At 39.5% G+C, this 21,117-nt stretch overlaps 1 protein-coding gene across 2 annotated transcripts in view; it reads left to right on the top strand.

Annotated features, from left to right (window-relative positions):
• TRUB1 (TruB pseudouridine synthase family member 1) overlaps positions 1–20,124 on the top strand; it is a 52,757-nt gene extending 32,633 nt beyond the window's left edge. Inside the window, exon 9 of one of the 2 annotated variants that reach the window (XM_060034015.1) lies at positions 20,046–20,124. In XM_060034015.1, coding sequence (XP_059889998.1) covers positions 20,046–20,047 — 2 coding nt within the window. In that variant the 3' untranslated portion in view covers positions 20,048–20,124. Of the gene's footprint in view, positions 1–16,724; positions 16,875–20,045 lie in introns of those variants that run through there. The other variant, XM_060034014.1, reaches the window with a different exon arrangement.
• Positions 20,125–21,117: the final 993 nt, after the last annotated feature.

The raw sequence follows: 21,117 nt of genomic DNA, 5'->3' as shown, positions 1-21,117 counted from the left end.
ACTGCCAAGGGTAACCATATCTAACATTATAGATTGTTAATTTTGTCTGCTTTTGTGCTTTATATAAATAAAGCATACAGTATATACTCTTTCCATGTTCGGCTTCTTTTGCTCAAAATTACGTTAGTGAGGTTCTTCCATGTTGTTGCACACGTTCATAGGCCATTCATTCTCATTATTGTTTAGTATTCCATTGTGTGAATATACCTATATTTGTCCAAAATTATGTTAGTGAGGTTCTTCCATGTTGTTGCACACATTCATAGGTCATTCATTCTCATTATTGTTTAGTATTCCATTGTGTGAATATACCTACATTTGTCCATTTTACTGAATGATGGGCACTTGATTAGCTTTCAATTTTGAGTATTTTTAGCATTCTATTACATCTTACTCATTATTTCTCACTCTTGGCTTGTTAATGTTACCTCTTTAAAATTTTTTCTTACTGTTTTCTGTAGAATTTATGATACATGTCTTTAACTTATCACAGATTACCTTCAAATAATACTGTACCACCTCATGTATATTGTAGAAATCTTACAAGAGTATATTTCCATATCTTCTATTGTTTGTGCTGTTTTCATACTTTTTACTTTTACATATATTATAAACTCTATAATATATTGGGTTTTTTCTGTTGTTGATGATCTTTATTTTTACTTTATTGCTTTAGACCAGGGGTCAGCAAACATTTTCATTGTTTTGTGAAAGTAGCCCTTGACAAGACACATAAATGAGTGGATGTGGTTATGTTCCAATAAAACTGTATTTACCTTCATGTTGTAGCTTGCTGGCCCCTGACTGTCAGTTATCTCCTAAAAAGATTTCTAAAACTTTTATATTTATGTACATTCTGCTGTTCTTCATTTTTTAATGTAGATCCAAATTTCTATCTGGTATCATACTCCTTTCTGAGTAATTTCCTTTAACATTTCTTATAACACAAGTCTGAGAGCAATGAATTTTCTCAGCTTTTGTCTGTCTGAAAAGTGTTTTTTTTTTACCTTTGTCTTTTGAAAGATATTTTTGCTGGATATATAAATCTGGATTGTTAACTTTTTTTTTTTCTTTCCATTCAGCACTTTAATGTTGTTAATTATCTTCTGGCTTGTTTAGTTTCTCTGGCTACCTTCAAGGTTTTATCTTTGGTTCAAGGTTTTTATCTGTGGTTTTTGGCTGTTTGACTCTGATGTGTCTAGGTGTGTTTTCCTTTGTATTTATCCTTGTGAGGGCTTCTCAATTTCTTGCATTTTCAGTTTATTTTCATCAATTTTGAAAAATTCTCAGCCGTTATCTTTTCAAATATTTATTCTACTCCTTGCTCTCGCTTTTCTCCTGAGACTCAAATTATTATGTTCAACCTTTCGATATTGGTGCATACCTCTTGGATGCTCTGCTCTTTTTTTAAAAACTTGTATTTCAGTTTGGACAATTTCTGTTGACCTGTCTTCAAGTTCACTGATTCTTTTCTCAGCCATATCTAGTGTGCTGATACACTTGCTAAAAAAATTCTTCATCTCTGATATCACGTTTTTTAATTCAGTGTTTTTTTCCGGTTTCCATCTCTCTACTGAAATTCCCTATTTCTTCATGCATGTTGTCTACCTTTTCCACTATATAGGTCCATTATATTAATCAAAGTTATTTTAAAGTCTTTGATATTTCTGACACCTGGGTCATGCCTATTTCTGTTGATTGCTTTGTTACATACAGTCTTTTTTATTACTTATGTGTATGTTTCATATTTCTTGATTGAATGCCAAATATTGTGTATAAATATACATTGAAATAAATAAATTCAGAGATGGGCACACATCTTCTGTCAGGCCATTAGTGTGGGGATTGGGGCAGTCTAGTCAGTAGTTGAAAAAGGTTTGGGTTTATTGTTGTTATATTTGCTGTCAGTGTACCAGACTTCCAATCACTGTAGGAGTGGTCTGCTGCTACTTTGTATTCAGTGGGAGTCTGGATTGTGGAAGGATTTTTCGCAGTGTTCCTCTCCATGCTCAGATTTCAGCAAGTCCATCATACCTATGGAATGGAAGGAATCTGACCCATGCTTTTTCACCTCTCCCGGTGGTAAACTGCTATTGCTTGTTACAATAGTGAGGTTCAAGGGGGTGTTTCCTCAGTTCTCTCACTCCAGCCTCAGTCTTAGGCCCTGCAGCCCTGGACTTCAGGGGTGGAGTCTCTGAGCAATTCTGCCCCTTCCCCAGTGGTAGCAGATCACTGCTTTGTATCAGTGCAGGATCCTGAGCTGAACTTACTTTCTCCCCTTCCTCCAGTAGTGGGCAGTTTTTTCTTCCACCCTTTCACCAGAGGCAGTGCATTTTTGCTTGGATCTCTCCTCTCCCCCAGCACTTGTAGCTTTTCCTTCATATAAGAGAAAGGTTCATGTAGCAGGTGGGTTTCATGACTTGGTGCCACCTACAGGGTCTTTCTCAGGTCTCCTGTCCTGCCCCTAATCTTTCTTACGAGCGACTAGTGGAAACCCTTGGAGAAGAACTAGGAAGTGACTTCTTTTATGTGTGGGGCTCCCAAAGTTTCTAAACTGTCACTCTTGGCCTTTAAGAATTCATTTCAAATTTCAGCTGTTGTCTCACCTGCTTTTATGATGACTGGCTCTTCCTTCTGTATTATGCCCAAAGTGAAACAGTTCGTTTCCCATCTCTCCTCTGAGGAGTGTGTCACCCGTTTGAACTCGTTTTACCTCCCAACCGTAGCTCCCTGGTGGGCTCAAGAAGTTACACAGTTTTTTCTTGCTGTTAGGGTGTGATTGACATTCTCTTAAAGCTTTTTATGTCTAAGTGAAAGAAGAACCTTAAAAATTGCTTACATGTAATTTCCCCAGGATTTATAGTCGTGAGGATTTTGAGGTTATTTTATCTTTTGTTTTTGCTAGAAATGAAACTCTCCATATCCAAAGAGCGATTAAGACAGATAAAGTTAATGACTTGCAACACCATTACATTGTAGTTAATTTTATATCCTCAGAAAATAATCTGTCAAGCCCTTGACAAATGGCAAAGCATTTAATAAGTTAGCATTCATCTGTTCAGGGTGCTTTGAAATTATTTGACTTTTAATTCTTCTATTATAGGTGAGAAAATTAGGACATAGAAAAATAACTTTTCCCAACTCCAGGTTAAGGCATTAGTAAGGATAGGACTTAGAGGCCAGATATCTTAAGTCATGACTATTCTTTTGGCTTGTAGAATTGACTATATTATCTAAAGGTGTTGACTAGGTGATTTTATTCCATATTATTTAAATATGTCAATAGTCAGATATTCACCAGTGCCTTTGCATGGGGAAACAATGTATGGCATACAAAAGAAGTCTTGAAGACATGGTTCAGGCCTTTAAGAAGCTTTCACTTTACTTCAAATAGGAACTCAAGAAATGTACATATAAGAATGTAAGTAGCACCATAAGACAATGCATAAGTATCAGTGAGTGATATTGCCAAAAAATGCTGTTGATGTTTAATGGAGCAATAATTTCTGCAAACATTTGTTGACCTCCTACTGAGAACAGAGGAAGGAGAACATGGATGTTCAGTACAGCTACATTGAGAAGGAAGACCTGATTTGAGCCTTGAACAATAGATACTATTCAAAGAAGAGAAAAGTCAGACAGAGGGGAGAAGAGTTCCAGTGAAGATGGCAGTGTACAAGGCATATTCAGTCAGGAAAGAGGAGAATGGTCTGGATGGAGAGGAGGATTTATGCTGATATGTGGTTGGAAAAGCAGATTGGCATTACATCGTTCGGAGCCTTGAAAGGCAGAATTGAGTAAAGCTTCAGAGGAGGGACTAGTTCATATGGAAGCTTTGTTTTAAGGAGGTTAATCTGGCAGTGGTGCATGGCAAGAGCTAAAGAGGTGGGAACAGGAGGCAGAAAAGTCCAGCTGGAACTGAATCTAGTACAGTAATCCAGGACTGAGGTAATGAAAAAACTCTGAACTAGAGTATTCTCAGATAATAGATCTTTGAATGGACAGTTTAAAGGAAAATAGATGATATTCAATGATTTATTAGATAATTGACAACCAGGGAATTGGAGGAAAAATGATTAGCAATAGTCATCAAATAGTTTTTCTTAAAAGAAACAAATCTGAGGTTTTGCATAGGCGTAAGCATTTTCTTAGGCATCGGATAGTTGGTACAGCTGCCTATGATAACGATGACCACTTGCTTATTCCTTTTTAATAGCCACGTGTTCCGTGGCCAAACAGTGAGCCTCCTGGAGAGAACTACGCCGTTTCACTTCTCCTCTAAGCGTCTGGCTTATAGTAGGTTTGTTGAATTTAATCTGTAATTAGGGGTTCCTGATTATTATTTGAAATATTATATAAATCATGCCCGTGGTTGAAAGCACGGGCTCTGGAGTTGTTAGGTTTTCCAAGTTCTACTGCTTACTCAGCTAGTAACCTTAAGAAAGTTAATTAACTTTCTTGAGCCCCAGTTTCCTCATATGTAAATTGGGGATATTAATAGCGACTACTTCATGAAATTAGGAAGTCTAAATTAGGACATTCAGGTAAAGTGGTTAGCATACTTCTTAGACCTCAGTAAATAGTAAACAGAAGCAAATGCCATATACCTGATTTACATTTAAGTGAAGGATAAATCTGAAATTCTCACGGCTTATGGATTCCAGGTATATATGTCTAAGAGGCTTTCTAAGATATTGCTTTGGTGGGAAGAACTGAGCTGAAATAAAGAATTTCCTGACAGCAAAGATTATTAAATGGTACAGTAGGCTATTGGTGCAAGTAGAAAAATCTTTAGAGAACGTAGATGTTCACCTTTTGTATATTTAGTGTACTAATGTAGATATATACACACACACATATAAACATACATGCCATTAAAGTTAGTGAACCTTTTTCATTTACATCCCCTCATTTGACCCTCCAACAATCCAGTGAAGTAGGAAGAATTAGTCTTTATCTGTTATTTAGGTGAAGGACTCGAAGTGGCTCTGAGTGCTAGGGGACTTGCAGGGTCACGTCGCCAGAGTGGCAGAGCTGGGTGCCTGTACTCTTTTGATTCCCAAATGCTGTCATATTACATCTGGAGAAAAGTGATCTGAAGCACAGATATTTTGTGGGAAGAATGAAACACATGCTGTAATGCCAAAAAATAACTGGGAATAAAAGCAGATAACAAGACATTTGTTTCTGTTATAATGTGACAGAAAGCAAGGCTCTTGTGGTTTGGGATTGAGCATTCAGAGGAGAAATGGGCAGCAGTTGAATTTGGGTGCGACTACTCTGGGAACACTGCATCTGGTTCTGGCCTCCTCATCGCTGGGCTTATGGAAACCAGCTGGACAAGGTTCAAAGCAAAGCACCAAAATGATTAGGAGCTGAGGGCACTGTTAAGTAAGGGAAGATTAAAAGAATTAAATATGTATAGTTCAGCTAGGTACAGACTACGGAAAGAGAAGCTAACTATGTACAAATATCTGAAATGTGTAGACATTAAAAAGGTAGATTAATTATTTAGCGTGATACATGGGGGGTGTAATATGCAGTAATAGGATGTAAATTTAAGCTGAACGTAAGGAGAAATTTCCTGATAATCTAGGAAAGCGCTCTGTGGCATAGTCTTTCCCTAGAGAAGCAATAGAGATTGCAAGCCTTCTGACTTCTGAAACTTTCCTGTGAGCTAGGTATTAGACGATGTTAGAGACTTATTAACATGGTCAGGTGTGATAGTGATACTGTGTTTATATAAGAAAATGTCATTTTTTAGTGTTACTCTGAAATCTAGAGGTAGGACAACATGATGTAAAAGATTTGCTTAAAAGTACTACTACACAAAAGAAAGGAGGGAGGAAGGGAGGGAAAGAAAGAAAGAAAAAAGGAAAGGCAAAGAAGGAAGAGAGGGAGGGAGAAAGAAAAAGGATGAAAGAAAGGGACAGATGAAGCAAGAGTGATAGAATGTTGATAATGTTGAATCTGAAGGGAGGACATATGTGAGTTCGTTTTACTCTTTTATGTCTATTTGAAAACTTTCATAATAAAAAATCTAAATTTTCCTGAACAAAACTCAGTAGTGTCTTATTACTCACTGGCCTCCCTGAATAGAAAAGCCTTATGGCCCCACACACAGACTTCTGGTTGACCCGGGCCTCTGCTCACCGCCTTAATCTGAGAGATAGATGGGGCTGGGCTGAAGGACTCTTTCTAAAACTGTAGAGGGATATCCAAGGAAATTCTTAGAATTGTAGGCCTCTAGTGGTAGCTTCAGGAGGTTGAATTTCTAGTGAAAGAGCAGAGAGCAGGGTTGTTGAACCATTAACTGACCTCTCCTGCTCTCCTGTCCATTGTTCATGGAAAGTACTGGCCATTGAGCAGAGAACCAGGTGCCTTCAGAATGGCCATATCCTATTCTCTTGAATGAAGAAACATTGCCCCCTTGTTTGTAGAGTTTGTGAAGCAAGAAGTGGGGTAACTCACGAAGTGAATGATTTCAAAACCCAGCAAACATCTATGAAGCTGAAGCTTTTAAAAACTTCTTACAAAACCATCGTCCCTTCTTTAGCCTCTCAGGGCAGATCTCACCTTACCTTGCAGGTGAATGTTTAGGGCAAGAGATTTAGGGAACATTTGAAATGTGTATCCCAACTTTGCTCTTTTGTTTGTTAGAGGAGTATAAATATTTTATCTGAATTTCACTAATGGCAATCCAGCATGAATACAGACCCAGCATTTGAGGACCTGTCGTGTCTGAATTTCTCCAGAGTGCACCACTAGGCCAGCAAACGTGAGGCGGATTCCAGCTCAGTGTAAGAATGGATCTGGGAGCCACTGGAGCTGTCTGGAAATGTCGCAGAGGCTGAATGGTGGACAGGTTTGTCTGAGTCTCTCTCGTGTCCAGACGTCCTTCCTCCAGCCCCAACATCACTCGATTAGCTCAGGCCCTTATCATCTCTCACCTGGGCTATTGCAGTCACCGTATTTAGACTTCCTCACCGCTAGCCTCTTCCCTCTGCCATTATCCTCCACTTTGCCTCCAGCGTGGCTGTTCTGCAACACAGCTGATCGATCATGTCATGCCTCTGTTTAAACTCTTAGCACCTATACCCAGCGATTTTTCAAGACTCCGAGTGTATAGTAATGAAATCTTTCATCAGGGCTCAGTCAGAATCAATCCATCCTCATCTCAGTTGCCATGGTACCTCGTATACACGTTCATTACCATACTTAGCACCCCATTTTAATCATATCTTTACTTGTCTTCCCCACCAGACTGAGGGCTCTTTGAGGGCAATTACTATGTTTTCATCTAATTTCCCCAGTGCCTGGCGCATTCTAGGCACTCCGTGTCATCAGATAAGCCTTAGGAGCCAGAATATGCCAAGTATAGGAAGACAGTGGACACTCAACAATTTTAAGGGCATGAATAAAGTATAAAATAAATATTTATTTTATAAATAAAATACATTTTATTTTTTATATTTTAAAATAAATATAAAGTATATTTTATTTTTTATATTTAATAAAATAAATATTAAAAAGTACATTTTTATAAATAAAAATGTCCTGAATAAAGGACATTCATTCAGCCCTTATTTATTGACCAGAGATCTAGCTGATCTCTCAATTAACCTTTAGCCTATCAGTGGTCCTTGAAGGCGGAAGCGTTTCCCCCCATTTCCGGTGTAGTTGGGACAGGAATATGAGTAATGCAGTGAATGATACAGTCTAGAAATATTTATTCCTCTACACTAAGCTGTCTTTCAACTTTCAGATTCTATGAAAGAAACAAGATGATATATAGCTTATTCTAATTTGTGGTAACATTGTTTATTTGTTTCCTTTTTTAAAATATTTATTTATTTTTGATGCGTCGGGTCTTTGTTGCTGCAGGCGGGCTTTCTCTAGTTGTGGCGAGCGGGGGCTACTTTTGGTTGCGGTCGGTGTGTGGGCTTCTCATTGCGGTGGCTTCTCTTGTGGCAGAGCACAGGCTCTAGGTGCACGGGCTTCAGTAGTTACAGCACATAGGCTCAGTAGTTGTGGCCCGCGGGCTCTAGAGCGCAGGCTCAGTAGTTGTGGCGCATGGGCTTAGTTGCTCCATGGCATGTGGGATCTTCCCGGATCAAGGCTCGAACCTGTGTCCCCTGCACTGGCAGGCGGATTCTTAACCACTGCGCCACCAGCGAAGCTCCTATTTGTTTCCTTCTTAAGGAGGAGGTGGAATTGGATTGTTTGTTTGGTTTCTTCTTCAGTAAGAAGCATCTTAATATAACTAGTCTGGACATCTGTCCCATTTTCAAAAATTACAAGTTTCGATCATTGCTAAACTGTACAGATCCCAATCTGTCTGCTCTGCATATATTTGCATTTATAAAAGCAGAAGCAGCCTAAAAGTTTTTCTAATGCAATCCCCTAAATGCATGAAGTGTTAGATTGCTTTCCCCCATTGGTTCATGCATTGCTAAGGGCTTAAAAGGATCATTGATTTGAATTATTGAATGTGAACAGCAGGTTGAGTTTCTTTTTTTTTTTTTTATAAGGACCTTTGGGACATTGCCTTAGTTTTTTTGTTTTTAAGTTAAATCTTATTTTTCTCTGAAAATAAGAAGTTAAAGCTGTATTCACATAAGCTCCCAAAGTGCCAGATTTTCATTGTGTTTTTAAACCATATAGGAAATGTTTGATTCTGACGGAACACTGCTGCTGAAAATTGGGCTGAAATTTCTAGGCTGAAAATATAGTTATAACTACTGTTATTCAAGTGTTGTTTTATTTTTCTTTCTTTTTAAAAAATTTTATTTATTTATTTATTTATTTTTGGCTGCGTCGGGTCTCCGTTGCTGCATGCGGGTTTTCTCTAGTTGCAGCGAGTGGGGGCTACTCTTCGTTGCTGTGGGCGGGCTTCTCATTGCGGTGCCTTCTCTTGTGGAGCACCAGCTCTAGGAGCGCGGACTTCAGTAGTTGTGGCTCGCGGGCTCTAGAGCGCAGGCTCAGTAGTTGTGGTGCACGGGCTTCATCGCTCCGCGGCATGTGGGATCTTGCCGGTGCAGGACTCGAACCCGAGTCCCCTACATTGGCAGGCGGGTTCTTAACCGCTGCGCCGTCAGGGAAGTCCTATTTTTCCTTTCCTGAAGTTGATGCAGAAGAAATAAAAGAGAGAGGGAGAGATCCTATCTATAATAAAAAGCCATCCTCGATTTTTGTTGTCTTGAAATTTAAGCTCGTTTTGACTTAAATTCAGTAAACACAGTTCTAGACTTTAAATGTTGAACATTTTTATTGTGTAATTTAAATTTTAGTTCCTATTGCTTTTTGATGGTTTACTCTTTCCCTGTGGAAAGGCAGTTGTGCCGTGTCAGCACAATTTGTGATGGTAACATCTGGGTGAATGGATTTATTTCAGTTTGTGTTCTGTTCAGAAAGCTTGCCAAAAATAGAGACTTGTTTGTGATGTCTAGTGTGGCTTCCTAAAACATAGCAAAGAGTCTTACTTAATTCATTTGTCAGGACACTACACAAATAAAAAAATGGAAGTCTCATTCACATAAGGCAGTCATGTGATATAAAAAGTTTAGGTAAGGGGATTGATAGGGTGACCATATAATTTAGTATCTCAACCCCGATGCTTGTGAGAGTGAAATGGGAGTCCTAAAATAATTGAGACATTATTGATCCACAGCAGGTCTAAACTGGGGTTATCCAGGACAACCAGATGCAATTGTCACCCTAACTACTTGCAACTACTATTTAAAGTCTCATTTACCATGGTATATAGCAAGTTCTTCTGGGAATTCTCGTACGTCATTGATGTAGCTGTGTCAAGGAGTGATGTGGTAGGCATTCTAATATATCAGGCAGTGTAACACTTTCCTGGACTTCTAGTAGGTAGAAGGCGTGTTAGGGCAGAAGACAGAGCAACTGGGACTTGACAAAGGCTTGAACGCTGCCTAATGAAAAACCTGCTATAGCTAATGGTTAATTGTTATTGGCTAAACATCTTTCTTAGTAAATCAAATATATTTAGCACTTGTAGGAGGGCACAGAAATTGATAGCCTACAGGGGAAAGTTGTGATTTGGGTTGCCTGTGGCTTTGATTCCAGAATCAGAAATATTAGCCAAGGATGTCAGCAAATGAAATACGTTTTCTTTGTCACATGTCATGAGATGCAGCTACTGCCCTATTTTCACTTACAGTCTTCCTTCTGAATTAATATACCTTAAAAATAGCTGCGGATTCTCAAATCTGTAAGAATAGTATATGTTGCCTGCCACAATTTCTTTTCTCCTGAAGATCTCTTCAAGGTCTTTCAAGAATGCAGTTTAACTTAGCAAATATTAGGGGACCTACTCTGTGTGTTAGATGCCTCTGAGATACAAAGAGGAGGGTGAGTCTCTGCCCTCAAGGCATTTTCTATAATACAAGAAAATAAAGTGAATGCATAGCAATGCAATACTACAGAGGCAGTTGCCATTAAAAAGATACATACGTTACAGCGGGGTGGTGGGTATAAGGATATTTATAGCACAAGTCTATAATTTTCTGCATGTTTGAAATATCACTTAAAAAAATTTTAAAGCTGTATATCGCTATATCTATATAGTACCAGGAGAATTCAGGGAACTGGGCAGTTACATCCGGTTATGAGGATCTGTGTTGGGTTTATCTACCCTTTTCTGCAACATTCCATATCCTTTAATTGTCACTTAGCTTCCCTAAAAACTCTCTCATGAAAAGAGTCTTCTTTCTCCCACGCCTATTCAGTGGTAGGCAGCACAACACACATTCTTTCGGGTGCCCAGAACATCCCCCATGGTTTGCCGCTAAGAGTCTTTGATGTGAGGTTCACTCTGTCTTTCTCTCTTAACCTTGCCCATCTCACATACACTGTGTGTTGGCACCTGCCCCCAAGACTGCCTCTCTCCTCACCCCATCCCTTGCCAAGGCAATCTGGTATATGCCCACTACTCACCTTCCCCAGAGCACAGCTCCAATCCAAGCCACACACAGCTCTTGACAGGACTCTGCAGTGGATTCCTTTGTCTCCCCGTACAGGTCTTGTTCTCTGAGCACCTGAAGGAGGTGAGACTGGGGGAGAAGCAGGTCTGGAAATCCGGAGGATGTTGAGAAGTGCCTGTGCTGGCTTGAGAAGTGTTATATTCAGGAGTTGCGGTTGGGTTGGTCTCAAAGGAGAGATGGAGGCTGAAGAGCTGAGATTCTTCAATGTGTGACGGATGTTCTAGGGAGAGTGTAGATGGAGAAGCTGAATGACTTCTGAGTCCTTAGTCATCCCAAATCAGGCCGATGTGGTAGAAGGAAGCCTGGGGAGAATGAAGGGGGTACTGGTCAGTGCTAATGAGAGAACTGGTCAGGTCGGAGCCAGTGATCACCGAACCTGGAGAACTTGAGTTTGTTGGTCATCTTGAAAAGAGTAGGTTCAGAGACCATTTGAAATTATTTGTAATTGCATTATTCTGGGCCAAATGACCAGAAAAACAACCAATACTTACTGAGCAGTTACTGCATGCCCCGCTCTGTATTATTCCCACTGAGGTCTCCCAGCAGCCCTCTAAGATAAGTACCATATCCCCATCTTACAGATGACAACACTGAGGCACAGAGAAATTAAGTCGTTTGCCTAAGGTTACACCAGCTGATTAGTGCAGAGCGAAGATTTGAACCCAGGCACCGTGACCCCAGAGCCCATGCTCTTAATTACTAGGCTGATGCTCACAGAAGATTGTGTGGGGGCTAGGGGGAGAAGGGGAGGAGAGGGGAGAGGCGGGGAGAGGCGGGGAGGGGAGGGAGCACCTCTGGACTAGAGAATTAGGAGTTGTTTACACAGAAGTAAAAATGAAAGCTGTAGTTGTGCATGAGATCAGTGAGGAGAGTGAACTTAAGTGTGTGGAAGAGAGAGACACCCAGTAATCACAGGGACAGTGAGCTGATCACTAGCTGAGGATTAGACCCTTGAAAATATCTACGGATAGACCCAGGTTTCTTAGACTCTGAAGAACTCACATCGCCTTTGATGAGCGCAAGAACTTCATATCCTCCTGTAATGTTATTTATAATGCAAGTCACATTAAATGCTGTGAAGGAAATCAAAGCAATGGACAAAATGCCACTTTGTTTTTGAACTCAACCCTTACTCCCAGATTCTGATATGTGTCTATACGGGGGCTGACAACACACACACAGGAGCAGCCCTGGCTTGGCAGGTGGGAGGAGAAAGTTGAACAGGATGAGCCATTTGAGAGAGGGTCAGTCAGAGGCCAAGAGAGGAGACCGGGACAGGGTTTCGTAGTGGAGCCCAGGGGATGAGGCCTCTCATCTAAGAAGAGAATGGCAGCGCCGCTGGATGCGGAGGGCAGGGTGCCTTCGGGGCTGCTGAGATCTGTTCACCTTGGTAATAACACTGGTGCATATGCAGTAGTGTAAGGAAATGGATATTGTGTTTACAAGCAGACAACGTGGTGGGAAAACATATTTTCAGACCCATAATGGATAATAGAACAACAAGCTGAAACCCTCCAATCCATTTTCTTGCTTTCCTGAGAGAACTGATCATTAGAATTGCGGGTAACCTTGAGAAAGGAAGAAAAAAAGCTCCACTGGAGCTGGGCTCATTTTCAGCTGTCAGCGGAAAAATACAATCCCGTACCAGCCTCCAGCAAAGCTCTCAGTCTTGGCCAGCCAGTAGTTGTTTTCCAACTTCTCTCTGTTACCTTTAAAATCCAAACATTTTTCCATCCGTTCTTTTCTGCTGTGCCAGCACTGATCAAGCTAAGTGCGAGCATTTGCAACATCAAGATACCAAGATTACTCACTATGTCACTGGACATGCAGATGCGGACGGCCCACCTCCTGCAGCTGCCGGATCAGGCTGTGCTTTTTTTTTTTTTTTGGTAGAAGTTCTTTACATATTTGCATTGTTAACCCCTTGTCAAATATATGGTTTGCAATTATTTTCTCCCATTCCATAGGCTGTCTTTTCTTTTATTAAAAAAATTGTTTTATTGAATTAATTCAACATGTAACGTTGTGTAAGATTAAGGTATACAGTATGTTAATTTGATACATTTATGCATTGTAATATTGTAATATGATGTTTTAGCGATATTTATCACATTACATAATTATAGTACAATATTATTGTCTGTATTCATTATACTGTGCATTAGATCTCTATGGCTTATTTACTGCTTGTTACACATTTGTACCCTTAAACACCATAAATCTTATCCACACCCCATCTCCCTGGTCACCAGCATTTTTACTCTCTACTTTTTACAGGTTGACTTTTTTAGATTCCATGTGTAAGTGACATACAGTACTTGTCTTTGTCTGACTTATCTTGCTTAGCATAATATACTCAGAGTCCATCCATGTTGTCACAAATGGCAGGATATCCTCCCTTCTCATGACTAAATAATATTCTGTTATGTATATGTACCATGTGGTTGTTTTTCCATTCATCTGTTGATGGGCATTTGAGTTGTTTCCATGTTTTGGCTCATGTGAATGTGTACTCCCATATTTACTGAAGCATTATTCACAGGCCGTGCTTCTGAAGGGATATGGTAACAGCCACGTTCAGTCAATCTTGCCTTGAACTAATGGACGAAAAGAGGCAGCTGACCCTCCACTGTAAGGGATAGCAACACTATAAGAAATCATTTTTTTTTCTGTGTCAGTTTCCTACCTTTCCCTCATTTCATAGATGAAATCACATGTGTAGAACCAACTTTGCAGTTTAGCTCTGAAGTCCAGAATGGCTACATGGGAGTGCCGTGCCTTTTCAGATACTTATTCCCTTATGTGTTAAATCACCCAGAAAGCTGGAGGAAGATGCTTTCCTGCTTGAGCAGGTGCAAGAAGGGTGCTCTCTGAAGGATATTCTGACATTTTACAGTTGAAAGGATGTGGAAGGTCTGGGAGTATTAATAATAACTATTACTTTTTATTTTTTTAAATAAATTTATTTATTTTTGGCTACATTGGGTCTTCGTTGCTGCGTGCGGGCTTTCTCTAACTGCAGCGAGCGAGGGCTACTCTTCATTTTGGTGAGCGGGCTTCTCATTGCGGTGGCTTCTCTAGTTGCGGAGCATGGGCTCTAGGCACGTGGGCTTCAGTAGTTGTGGCTCGCGGGCTTAGTTGCTCCGCGGCATGTGGGATCCTCCCGGACCAGGGCTTGAACCTGTGTCCCCTGCATTGGCAGGCGGATTCTTAACCACTGCGCCACCAGAGAAGCCCCTATCTTTTTATTTTTAACCTCAGAGGCAGGGAGTGGAGTCAGTTATACTGCTCAGTTCATGGCACACTTTTATTGCCATGCCTTACAATGCCTGCTCTTCTTTCATGTATTTATTCCCCATTCCTGTTCTCTCACTGACCACGCCCCCTTACCCCCATAGGTGATTTGCTCTAATGTGTTTACTGTGTATTTGTTTATTTGTGTGCATTCTTACAAATTGTGTACTATCAACCTACATAATGCTGCTTACTGTGTTACGTATCTTTCTCTTTCTTTTTTCACTCAACTAGGTTTTTAAGATTTATCCTTGTTGCTATGTGCATATCAAGTCTATTGATTCTAAGTGCCGCAGAATATTCCACAATTCTTATCTCTTCATTGGGTGCTTAGTATATGCTAGGTTCTATATTAAAGTGCTTTAGATGCGTCATCTCACTTGATCTTACCGACAACCCAGGAGCAGGGTACTGTAATTTTGGCCGGATTCCCAAACCGAGTGAAACAAATCAGAATCATGATAGGGGATTCAACAGAGTGAAACCAGTGTGCCAGGAGCCAGGTACTATTTGCTCAGCATAACTCAGGGGCTGCTCTAGCAGCCCCTTCCTGCTTCATTTCTTCTCTTGGACTCTAAACACTGCTGATTTCAACTCATGAGTTCAGCAAATGATTCTTGGGAATCATCTAATACCCAAAGGCAAAGGAGCTGCAGTAAGCATTGGGATCCATGTAAATTCTCTCGAAAGAATAATTTTATAGAAGCTAAGGTGGCCTCAGTGCCCCTTGAACATAGTGTGCTCAGCCCAGACTCAAGCCTAGTGGTTCCAATAGGAAATTACAGAAATTTTGAGCTTCATAGCAGGATCTACATCTTCAGTGGCACAACCAGTTGGGTAAAGAGACAATTGCCTGTGATCTCAGTTGCCTCCTTTTCTCCGGTGGAATGGAGAGATGGTGGGATGTGTCACTTGAGTGTTGCCTAACAATCTCATGCAAGAGGCTGGAAACTGTGACTGCAGATCATAAGTATGTAAAAATTAATAGACTCTTTATGCAGAATATGAACTCTTGTATGGATATAGTTAAAGGGTTGTCCTTTATGTCTTGATTCCCACCTGAATCTGGTAGAATAACATATACCCCTTAAAAACTTTTTGTCAACAATTGCACTATATCCAGTGTAACTCCCAAATCAAACTCCATGAAAATGCTTCAAAACCCAGTATAGGGAGATTTTTAACCATGTGTGACAAAAGAGAGCTTACTTCAGTGTTGAAATTCTTCAGAGAAGTATTTAATTATGTTCTCTCAGATCTTGTATTTTGTTTCTCAAGCCTTCATTTCTATCTTATTCATTTTGGAAGTAATGCATTTAAGTAAAACTTTCAATGATCGAGTATCTTTGGAAAATTCTCTGGTTCCTTTCATATTTCTGTAAAAAATAATGCTGATATTACATTTCTTTCAAATTGTTTATTTCTCTAAGGATTTAAAGCATATGTCTAATTTGTATCGACTAGTTTTCACTTCTGGTCATCAAGCTTCTGTTCTCTTATTACCCAGTAAATCCAACTGGCTAATCTAATAAAGAGCTTCTAACAGATTCTTTTTTCCAGTATGTCTTATCTTTTGACTGAATGCCAGTAACAAACTTAACTGTTAGGATTCTTTGCAATATTTCCCAGAGCACACTGACTACTTCCCTCTTCTGAGAGTAATGCCAAAGTATGATGCAATAAGATAATGTGAACCCAGCATGGACATAGCAAAAATTGGAAGGAAAGGAACCTCTCTGGGCTTGAGCCATAGATGATAGGCTCACTGAATCTAGGCTCTGAAAGGTCCCCAGGTGAAACAGACATAGTCTGTGCCCATGAAGTACAGAGGAGGGATGGAAGAGTCATGCCTGATGAAGCTTGATACACACCAGGGAGGAACTCAGAGCTGCCCTGTGCAGCCCAGGGGTCAGGGAGGGCCTCCCATAGGGAGCAGCCTCGGAGCTGCCAGGTGATGGGGAAACTCTAGGTGAGCTCTTCTGACTTCCCAGAGCTGCTTTTTCATATCCACTCATTGGCATTGGAGTGTGACCACCTTCAGGGACCCACAAGTCTGCTGGGTCCTCTTCTCTGCAGAGTAGTAACACTAACATGGAACCAGGCCCTAGGAAAGGGCTGTCACCATATCCTACTCAGAAACTAGTTCACTGGAAGGACCTATGGGCCACTCACTTTCTGACTGCAGAAGCCCATGGACATTTCCATTGCTAGGTCTCCTTTTCTCCTTCTCTTCCTTAGAATCAGAATTTAGAGAACACAATGTGCCAGAAAGTCATCCCTTCCTTGCAGGCCAAGACCTAAGGGCCTTTCCCAGCAGGAATAAGAGTGCATGCAAGTTTCCTCTTCTTCCTGTGGTGGATAGGCTCTCTGACAGCCCAGAAAATTTTAATTACTTGGGTTTTTTTTTTTGCCACACCCCAGGGCTTTCGGGACCTTAGTTCCCCGACCAGGGAGTGAACCTGGGCCGTGGCAGTGAAATCACCGTGTCCTAACCATTGGACCGCCAGGGAATTCCCAGCCTGGAAAAATTTGACACCAACCTGGCAGGCAGCCCAAAGTGGTGGGGCGGGGTGGTGGTGGGATGAATTGGGAGATTGGGATTGACATGTATACACTAATATGTATAAAATGGATAATTAATAAGAACCTGCTGTATAAAAAATAAAATAAAATTCAAAAATTGAAAAAAAATTTGGGTCTTTGTGTTGGGTCTTTGTTGTGGCGCGGGGCTTCTCATTGTGGTGGCTTCTCTTGTTGTGGAGCACGGGCTCGAGGTGCGCAGGCTTCAATAGTTGTGGCGTATAGGCTCAGTAGTTGTGGCTTGTGGGCTTTGTTGCTTCGCAGCATGTGGCATCTTCCTGGACCAGGGCTTGAACCCGTGTCCCCTGCATTGGCAGGCGGATTCTTAACCACTGCATCACCAGGGAAGTCCCTTCTTCCTTATTATGAGCTCTATGCCTTCAGAGCCTATTCTGATTATCCTATGATGTCTGCCTCTCCCTCTTCTCTGTTAGAAATGGAAAGACATGGAAGCCACTTGCCTTTTACTGAATGAAGAATTAGTTAAAGAAATAAAAATTGATAGGAAAAATGAAAATATAAATTAGGCAGTATACTAACAGGAATGAGAAGATAGTTGACTCAATTAAAAACTGACAGGAAGGAAAAGAGAAAAGAGGGAAGAGAGGACCAAAATAATAACCTGAATGACCTATTTGTTAGAAAAATAACATCAGAGAAAGTAGATATTGTTTATACTCATGTATATTTCTATAGAGTAAAATTTATAGATATCATATCTGATCCTTTCTGAGTAAAGAGAGCTGCAGGTAGAATTAAGAAGAGATTCAAAGAAATGTAAAACCCTAGCACATGCTATGTCTACCTGGAATGGTTACTCATCTGCTCTAAACTATGAAGTGTTTAAGACTCAGCTTTAATGTAATTAAGATACATAAACTGTATTCACATGTAAGTTTGTACACTATGTAAATTGTAAAATGTAAATTGGTACAACCTCTATGGAAAACAGTAGGGGGGTTCCTCAAAAAATTAAAAATAGAAAAAAAAAAATTAAAAATAGAACTGCCATATGATCCAGCAATCCCACTTTGGTGTGTATACCCAAAGGAAATTAAATCTCTATCTCAAAGAGATATCTGCACCCCCATGTTTACTGCAACATTATCTATAATATTCAAGCCATGGAAACAACCCAAGTGTCCATCGATGGGTGAATGGACAAAGAAGATGTGGTATGTATACAATGAAGTATTATTCAGCCGTAAAAAGAAGAAAATCCTGCCTTTTGCAACAACATGGATGGACTCTGAGAACATTAGGCTAAGTGAAATAAGTCAGACAGAGAAAGACAAATACTGTATGACCTCACTTATATGTGGAACCTTAAAAAACCGAAATATACAAACAGAGAAAGGATTAGTGGTTGCCAGAAGCAGGTGTGAAAGGCAGAAGAGATGGGTGAAGGTAATCAAAAGGTACAAAATTCTAGTTAGAAGATAAGTTTTGGGGATGTAATATGCAGCATGGTGACTGTAGTTAACAATACTGTATATTTGAATGTCACTAAGTGAGTAAATCTTAAAAGTTCTCATCACAAGAAGAAACATTTGTAACTGTGTGAGGTGATGGGTGTTAACTTACTGTTGTAATTATCTTGCAAAATATACAAATATCGAATCATTATGTTGTACACCTTAAATGAATACAATGTTAAATGTCGATTATATCTCCATAAAACGGAAGAAAAGGAGACTATACAGAGAGAATGAAAGAACGAGGCAGGAGAACACTCAGGATTTCTTACTTCTCAGTCTCCAAAATCACAAGTGTCTCAGACAAAAGAGGAAAAAAGCAACTCTGTGAAAGAAAAGCTTGGTGCTGTAAGGTTTAAAATGTATTCCTGACCCAACTCCACCGTTGAAATCCTCCCCAGTGTTGCACAGCAAAGGATCCCAATCCTAGGAAGTGTTAAATTGAATTTCTGCAACATAAAATACAAAATATCAAAAAGTACTGTGAAGCAACAGTTACTAAATCTGAACTGGTGCAGGAATAAATCAACAGATCAATGAGGCAGATCAAGCAACAGATCAGTGAGGCAGAAATCAAGTCCAGGAATAGACTCAAATGCGTAAAGTAATTTAATATAAAATAAAGGTAACATGGTGAACCAGTGGAAGAAAATTGATCACGCAATAATTGATATTGAGGTAGTTGGCTTGTCACTGGGAGAGAAGTAAGCTTATTCCCTACACTAAATGAATTGGAGATGGATAAAAGACATCTGTGTGTGCTAAATACATTGAAAATATAGTTTTTAGAATATCTGCTGGAACCAGCCATGCCACTGATCAAATAAAGATGCAGAACTGTAAAACAGACCCAGTTTATCAAAGCATTTTATTTAAAAAGTTTGTTTACTTTTTAAAAAATTTATTGAGGTATAGTTGATTTACAATATTATATAGGTTTCAGGTATACAACATAGTAATTCACAATTTTTAAAGCTTATACTCCATTTATAGTTATTATAAAATATTAGCTATATTTTCTGTGCTGTACAATATATCCTTGTAGCTTATTTATTTTATACATAGTAGATTGTATCTCTTAATCCCCTACCCCTATCTTGCCTTTCCTCCCTTCCCTCTCCCTAAAAAGCATTTTATTTTTAACATTCTGCACTGACTCGCTGAATGAGGATTAATATGGAAGGTGCCTTTTCCAATGATGAACTCAATCTTCCCATTCAATGTAGGAACCTCTAATATTTAAAAAATAACTGGATCAGTTTTTTTTAGGCCCGGTGAGAGCTAAACGTTATACCTGAGGACCAGGAGATTGGTAGTTCTTTGCATAGAGGGTCAGAGTTAAAGTTGAGCTAATTCTGACATCTATTAACACGAAGCAAAATTAGTAGAGTATACCTGCTTGGACGCTTTTATGGTTAAATTTGTTTATTGAACCAACAGATGCAGTTTATATTGGGAATTTTTAACATATCAACATGATCTTGGCTTAGCCTAGCAAAATAATATATTTTGTTTATGTTAACTATTTTCCTCAACAGGCTGATTTTAGCTGCTTGAAGAAAAGACATACACACAAACACATACATTTAGAAATTATATAATATCAAAATTCAGTCCTAAATGTCAGGGCGCAGAACTACATCCTAACAACAGAGATGCATATAAAATTTGTATTTTTGTGTTTCAGAAATTACTCATAGGAATTTGATAATGATTTCTTGGATATGATACCAAAGGCACAGGCAACAGAAGAAATAAGAAGGCAAGTAGGACTTCATAAAATTTTTAAATTTTGTGCAACAATACACTTTCAACAGAATAAAAAGTCATCCCACAGAATGGGAAAGAATATTTGAAAATCATACACTTGATAGGGAACTAATATCCAGAATATATAAAGAACTCCTAAAACTCAACAACAACAAAAACAAATAACCCAATTCAAAAATGGGCAAAGGACTTGAATAGACATTTCTCCAAAGAAGACACACAAATGACCAATAAGTGCATGAAAAAGATGCTCAGCATCACTAATCATAAGGGAAATGCAAATCAGAACTACAATGGAATGCCATCTCATGCCCATTAGGATAGACACAATTAAAACAAAACAAAACAAGACAGAAAACAGCAAGTGTTGGCCAGGATATGGAGAAATTGCATCCCTTGTGCACTGCTGGATGGGAATGTAAAATGTAAAATGGTACAGCTGCTGTGGAAGAGTGTGGTGATTCCTCAGAAAATTGAAACTAGAGCTACTATATGATCCAGCAATGCCACATCTAGGTATATACTCAAAAGAATTGAAAACAGAGTCTTGAAGAGATATCTGTATACCCATGTTCATAACAGCATGATTCACAATCATAGCTAAAACGTGGAAGCAATCCAAGTGTCGACAGATGAACAGATAAGGAAAATGTGGTTATACGTACAAGGGAACATTTTTCAGGAAATAAAAAGTAAGGAAATTCTGATATATGCTACCACATGGATGAGCCTTGAGGACATTATGCTAAGTGAAATAAGCCAGTCACAAAATACAAGTACCATATGATTCCACTTACTTGAGGGACTTGGAGTAGTTGAAATCATAAGAGACAGAAAGTGAATGGTGGTCACCCAGGGCTGCAGGGAGGGGAAAAGGGGAAATTATTGTTTAATGGGTACAGAGTTTCAGTTTTACAAGATGAAAAAAGTTCTGAAGATGGATGGTGGTAATGATTGCACAACATACGAATGTACTTAATACCATTGAA

Source organism: Delphinus delphis, chromosome 16, assembly GCF_949987515.2.
Source record: "Delphinus delphis chromosome 16, mDelDel1.2, whole genome shotgun sequence".
Taxonomy (NCBI): Eukaryota; Metazoa; Chordata; class Mammalia; order Artiodactyla; family Delphinidae; genus Delphinus; species Delphinus delphis.
Note: the sequence above shows the minus strand (reverse complement) of the source record. Positions and strands in the feature narration are given on the sequence as shown.